The sequence below is a fragment of the Malus sylvestris genome, chromosome 3 (genome assembly GCF_916048215.2).
Source record: "Malus sylvestris chromosome 3, drMalSylv7.2, whole genome shotgun sequence".
Classification (NCBI taxonomy): Eukaryota; Viridiplantae; Streptophyta; class Magnoliopsida; order Rosales; family Rosaceae; genus Malus; species Malus sylvestris.
In genome coordinates this window covers 29,338,393-29,344,392 of record NC_062262.1, presented here as the reverse complement: position 1 = coordinate 29,344,392, position 6,000 = coordinate 29,338,393, and the positions used below count along the sequence as shown (strand labels likewise).

At 35.5% G+C, this 6,000-nt stretch overlaps 1 protein-coding gene across 1 annotated transcript; it reads left to right on the top strand.

The window, feature by feature from the left end:
* Nucleotides 1–2,051: 2,051 nt before the first annotated feature.
* LOC126616457 (ABC transporter G family member 9-like) lies at nucleotides 2,052–5,801 on the top strand. Its single transcript, XM_050284512.1, has 4 exons — nucleotides 2,052–2,265; nucleotides 2,618–3,389; nucleotides 3,953–4,281; nucleotides 5,091–5,801. Exons 1-4 carry the CDS (start codon nucleotides 2,161–2,163, stop codon nucleotides 5,751–5,753), a joined length of 1,869 nt encoding a protein of 622 aa, XP_050140469.1. The 5' UTR covers nucleotides 2,052–2,160; the 3' UTR covers nucleotides 5,754–5,801.
* Nucleotides 5,802–6,000: the final 199 nt, after the last annotated feature.

Sequence of the window (6,000 nt, the reverse complement as noted above, 5' to 3'; positions counted from 1 at the left end):
TTGTCGGGTTTAACGGGTATTATTCTTATGTGGCAGTTTTGACATTTCCTTGGCTCTAACATCTTTTTCTTTTCTTAAGACAATTAGAATAATCACTCTTAATAAACGCGCACGGTAGAAAAAGATATGGGAAACTGCCATGCAAAGAATTTTGGAAGCAAATTAATATCCTGTCCCAATGACCATTAACATCTAATATAGCAACTAGCATTTCATTAACTAAATTAATGAGTATAAGACAATCTTGTTTTTATTACTGTGTTTTATAATTACTATCTATGCTTATAATACTGTGTTATTCTTTCCCCCTCCAAACTCATTTTTTCTAGCCTCTAGTCCATCATATAATATTTATCCGAATAAAACCCAATGATTAGGATCCAACTAAGCAACTTACCAAATTAAGTTTGTGTGTCTGTTTTTATAATTTTTGGATCCCTAATATACCCCCATCTAAGCAAGTATGGAAAGTTCTTGTAATTTTGTTTTAATTGATCACGTGCATTGAATTTGGTGAGGTCTTGTAGCCATGAAATATGGTTCTAGATGGAGGAATTAATTTGGAAATATTTTTAGTTTTGACAATAAATTTCAATTTGAATATACCTAATTTAGTGTTTATTTTCAACAATATCTATTGCTTAATTTTATGAAAATAATTCACCTACTATGAAAATTAATTTTATGAAAACAATATCTATTGTTTAATTTTATACCTACAGTATAATTACAAGAAAATAGTTTACCTACTATGAAAATTAATTTTTTCAAAACAATATCTATTGTTTAATTTTATGAAAATAATTTACCTATTGTATAATTACTGAAAATTAATGTGCCTACTTTTTAAATTTGTAACAAAATTAATTTACCTACTTCTTTTTATGGTATTAGTATACATAAATGTAGAATATATGTCCGTATATATTTGATCTAATTAGGTTTTGGATTGGAGGAGTTCACACAAAATTAAAAATATATTAAACAAATTAAATGTCTAAAAGAAACGTATAAGAGATTTGGTGGCATGATTTTGTAAATAAACACAAATTCATGGACATCTTTTATCCAACATGACATCATATTTAAAATTTGGGTTTTATTTAGAAGTTATAATATATGTGGGTTTTTGTCTAGAGTTTAAGAATTGCAAGGATTTAAATCTAAAGAACCCTATTTATAATTACTATCCAAATTGAAATCCTATGTGCTTTTATTTACTGTAATACAAAATCGTTTCCGACTACTTTTTCTTTTGCTTAAGAAAGTGATTTATCTGACTATAAAGTTTGATAAAAGCTCAATGGTGGAAGTATCTTTAAGCATTAATTTGAGTGTGGGTAATGGTAACATGCTCAGTGATAAGTAAGCTGAAAAACAATGGCCAATGATCCACTTCCTGAGGTAACCAGGCAAATCCAGTAAACTTCTACAATTATATACCCACCATGGTCAAAATTTGTTGATTTGAAGAATATTCTAGGCAAAAGTGGTCACACATGCACATATGTATTTATACGCCATTCTTTTAGCCTAGCTAGCCATTTTGCTCCACAGAAGTCCCTATGATCTCTTTATTTTGCCACTAAATTTCCACGGAGAGAGAATATTTACACAAAGTAAGTAAAGGGTTCTTAATTTGCTACGCATTGTGGTTAAGTTAGCCATTTTTGTGCAATTCTCATTGGTAAATTTCCGACCGTATGTTTTAGGAAATTAAAATGATAAATAGAAGTCGTAGAGGTATAAGAAGTAGAGTTGTAGTGGGGTTGCGGAGATTGGTCTGGTATCTGATGCAATATATAAACATGTGCTGGCTCAGTGTAACAGAAAACAAGAGAGTACATAACTGTTAACACGGAACCCATCAAACTGGTCCCGTCTGGCTCGTCTGTTATTTCTCATCTCTCTCGCATGACTTGATCGGCACTCTTAATTTAATTATTTTTCTCATTTCTTTCCCAATATTTAATTATATATGCACTCTATCTATAGCTTGCAAAAAATTTATAGTCTCTAATAGTGTGAGAGAAAGAGAGAGATGGATCAGCTGCTATTGATTTGATCTTCTCTTTAATTTTGTAACTCAAAAAAAATAAAGTTAGTGGTTTGATTAGGGTTTTAGGGAGGGAGAGCTCGTTGATCTTGAGATACACAACCATGGAGCAAGAGATGGTGATGGATACAGAGTCTCAAACTAATAGAAGGCCCGACAGTGAAACCCCAGGTATCTTCAAGAAAGCCATTCGACCAGTCACAGTGAAGGTAAATAAATATAGGAGATATGGTTTGGGACAAAAAAAATAAATCAAGCATTTTCCTTTTTTATTTGAATAGCTCAAGATTGATGATCAAGATCCCATTTTCATTTTTTTTTTCTTCTTGAAAACCCCTAATAGCATTTTCATAAGGTTAAATAAAAATTTAAACTAAACTTGCAAACCAAATAATGTGTCATCAATAAAAAATAAGCACATTAATCAACGTTTAAGTAACAATCTAATCATAAAAACTACATCATTTGGTTTACAAATTTGGGTTAAAATATTTGGTCGCTGTAGCGTTATCCTTTTCATAATTAAGCTAATGGGTATTCGAATTTCGATCAAAATCACAGTTTGAAGACGTGGTTTACAAGATCAAAGCCAAAAAGAGCACTAAGTCCGAAGAGAAAGTGATCTTAAACAGCATCAACGGCCTAGTTAAACCCAGCGAAATCCTAGCCATGCTCGGCCCCTCTGGAAGTGGCAAAACAACCCTCCTAACCGCACTCGGAGGTAGACTTCGCGGCCAACTTGGTGGTTCCATAACCTACAACAACAAACCTTTCACAAACACAATGAAAAGAAACACTGGCTTTGTAACCCAAGACGATTTTCTCTACCCGCATTTAACCGTGACCGAAACCCTAGTCTTCACGGCACTTCTTCGCTTGCCCAACACGCTATCCAAGCGAGACAAGGTCATGCAAGCCTATGCGGTGATTACACAGCTCGAATTAACCAAATGCAAGAACAGCGCCGTTGGTGATCAGTTCATGAGGGGTATTTCGGGCGGGGAGAGAAGAAGGGTTAGTATAGGACAAGAATTACTCGTAAATCCTAGCTTGCTCTTCTTGGATGAACCGACGTCGGGGCTCGATTCGACAACAGCGCAGCGAATTGTATCGGCACTATGGGATTTGGCAAGTGGTGGGAGGACGATCGTGATGACTATACATCAACCTTCAAGTAGGGTGTTCTACATGTTTCATAAGGTGATGCTGTTATCGGAAGGGAACTGTTTGTATTTTGGGAAGGCAGGGGAGGTTATGGACTATTTTTCGGGCATTGGGTACGTCCCCGTGATAGCTATGAATCCTGCGGATTTTCTATTGGACCTTGCTAATGGTATGTTTCATATTTGATTGAGTAGCTGTTTAATTACTTATTTCAGCTGTCATGTAAACTTCCAAATTAAGGTAAATTTCTAGGAAGTCCATTAGGGTTGATCGGAGAGATCCTCATAAAAACCTATAAAATGTCTTGGAAATGTCTGTAACATTGTCACATATGCTAGGGGAACAAAGTCTGATTCTTAAATTTCATGAGAAAATGCAATTATTGTCATCCCCACAAGTTAATCTGGTGTTTGCAACCCTACAAGTGAGCATGCATGCAGGTGTGTTTATAAGTGCACGTGTGTGCAAGTTTACAAACTATATATGTAGGTTTGGGAGAAAGACTTATGTGGCACAGGTAAACCGTGTAGCATTTTGGTCAATCATACAATGCCATTTGTAAATTTTTTTCTGCATACGTAGTCTATATAGTGACATAGAATGTAACATTAATTAGTAGTATACTCTCACCATGAAAGTTTACTCTTAGAGTTTGGCCCACAAGAGTGTTACAAGTGGATATCTCATGTTTCTGAAATTTTGTGAGAGTAATAAATATTACATTTTCTGCAGGTCAGGCACCTGATGGATCACATGAAAATAAGAGCAAGGTGAAGCAGAGTCTGACCTTGGCCTACAAAAGCAATCTTTTAGATAGATTGAAAACTGAACTTCAAGAAACCAATAACTCCAGTCAATTTCAAGATGGATCTGCAGAAGACAAGAAGTTTGGAAAATGGTCCACAACTTGGTGGCAGCAATGCTCTGTGTTGCTGAGGAGAGGAATGAAAGAGAGGAGGCATGAGGCCTTTTCTCGTCTCAAGATTGGTCAGGTGTTGGCTGTGGCTCTTCTTGTTGGCCTACTATGGTGGCAATCTAATATTGCACACTTGGAGGATCAGGTATACTAAAACTTTTGTCATCTCATTTTTCTAGGATTTGCAGTATCTAGTTTCATAGGATTTTTAGGTCAAGATTTAGTGTTAATAATGTTCCAGTAAAAGTAGGGAGACCACATCATGCAATAATTATGAACTGTTTGTGCCTCAACGTAACTTCCACATAATGCAATAATTAGATAACTTTCATTTACATTTTTTTTAATAAATTGTAAGAGACTTGTTGAATACTTAAATAAACACACATTATATGCTTGTTCTCCATGTTTTCATTATGTTCCAATACTCCATAATATATATGTCATTCTATTTTGTAATTTTTGATGAAATTACATATTTTAAGTATAAACAGACACTTATTTATATGAAATATAGTAGATTTATTTAAATCTGCCTAGTCTGTTTAGGTGCCTGCCTAACCGCTTAGGCACTAGGCCCCATCCCGCCGCCCAACTAGCGCTTAGTGTCTTTTAGAACCTTACCTGTCACATATATAATGTGATTCCGTTACTGTGATTTACTAACATTGTTTTTTTTTTCCTTTATTTTGATCGATATCCTTCAGAATGTTAAAACAACGTGGTTCCTTTCCTGGGTTTGGGACAATTGTGGAAAATATAGGTTGCATATTAAACCCATACAAAAATAATACTAAATCTCTACAACTAACTTATTTTATATATCCATGTCAATAACTTTAAAATTTGGGTTTATGCATATAGCATGACATAAATTATCACTTAAACCAATGCTTAAGCATTATAACCATTTTTAGCAACTTGATAATCTTTTGTTGCTGTGTATGCGTGCAGATTGGGCTTCTCTTCTTTATGACTGGATTTTGGGGTTTCTTCCCACTGTTCCAAGCGCTCTTCACCTTTCCACCGGAGCGCAAGATGCTAGAAAAAGAAAGAGCTTCAGGAACATACAGACTCTCCTCCTATTTCGTGTCAAGGATTGTTGCTGACCTCCCAATGGAACTTGCTCTTCCAACCCTATTTGTCACCGTAGCATACTGGATGGCAGGCCTCAAACCGTCGGCCCGAAACTTTTTCCACACCTTGTTCGCTCTGCTCCTCAGTGTGTTAGTAGCTCAAGGTATGGGGCTTGCTATTGGGGCTTTGGTTATGGACCAGAAAAAGGCAACGGTTCTCGCATCAATCATCATGTTGTCATTCAATCTAGCTGGTGGCTACTATGTTCAACATGTTCCTGTTTTTATTTCTTGGATCAAATATATATCACTAAGCAACTACTCCTACAGGCTCTTGCTGAGTTCTCAGTACAAGAATAGTGATACCTACCCATGTGATGGTAGGGTTTGCTCAGTTGGAGATTTCCCAACAATAAAATCTGCTGGTCTCAATGGACAATCGAGTGCTGTGGTTGCTTTGGTCATTATGCTTGTGGGTTACAGGTTCATCGGTTATTTAGCCCTCATGAGGATTGGTGTTACAAAGAAGAAGTACCCTTAGACTCTTAGTTAATAAGAGGATTAAATATTACAAGCTAGTTAATTTGGTTTGTGGGGAAGACAGAAGAGGTTTACAAATGATTACAACTTCTAGATTATATATCCAGTTCGATCGTTTGGATAATATTTGCTTCCGAAGTTAATGTCCTGTTTGGTTTGATTGTATCCTAAATAGGGAGACATGTGAGATATAAAGTTTCTATAAGAGTATTTAATTAGCCGGGGTAGAGAACATGTAAAATTTGGTG

What these genes read in the sequence shown, in the direction of transcription:
- LOC126616457 (XM_050284512.1), top strand. Translation starts at nt 2,161, where the DNA reads ATGGAGCAAGAGATGGTGATGGATACAGAGTCTCAAACTAATAGAAGG. An exon ending in TTCGACCAGTCACAGTGAAG is followed by an intron (nt 2,266 to 2,617) that starts GTAAATAAATAT and finishes TCAAAATCACAG; the next exon opens with TTTGAAGACGTGGTTTACAA. An exon ending in TTGCACACTTGGAGGATCAG is followed by an intron (nt 4,282 to 5,090) that starts GTATACTAAAAC and finishes GTATGCGTGCAG; the next exon opens with ATTGGGCTTCTCTTCTTTAT.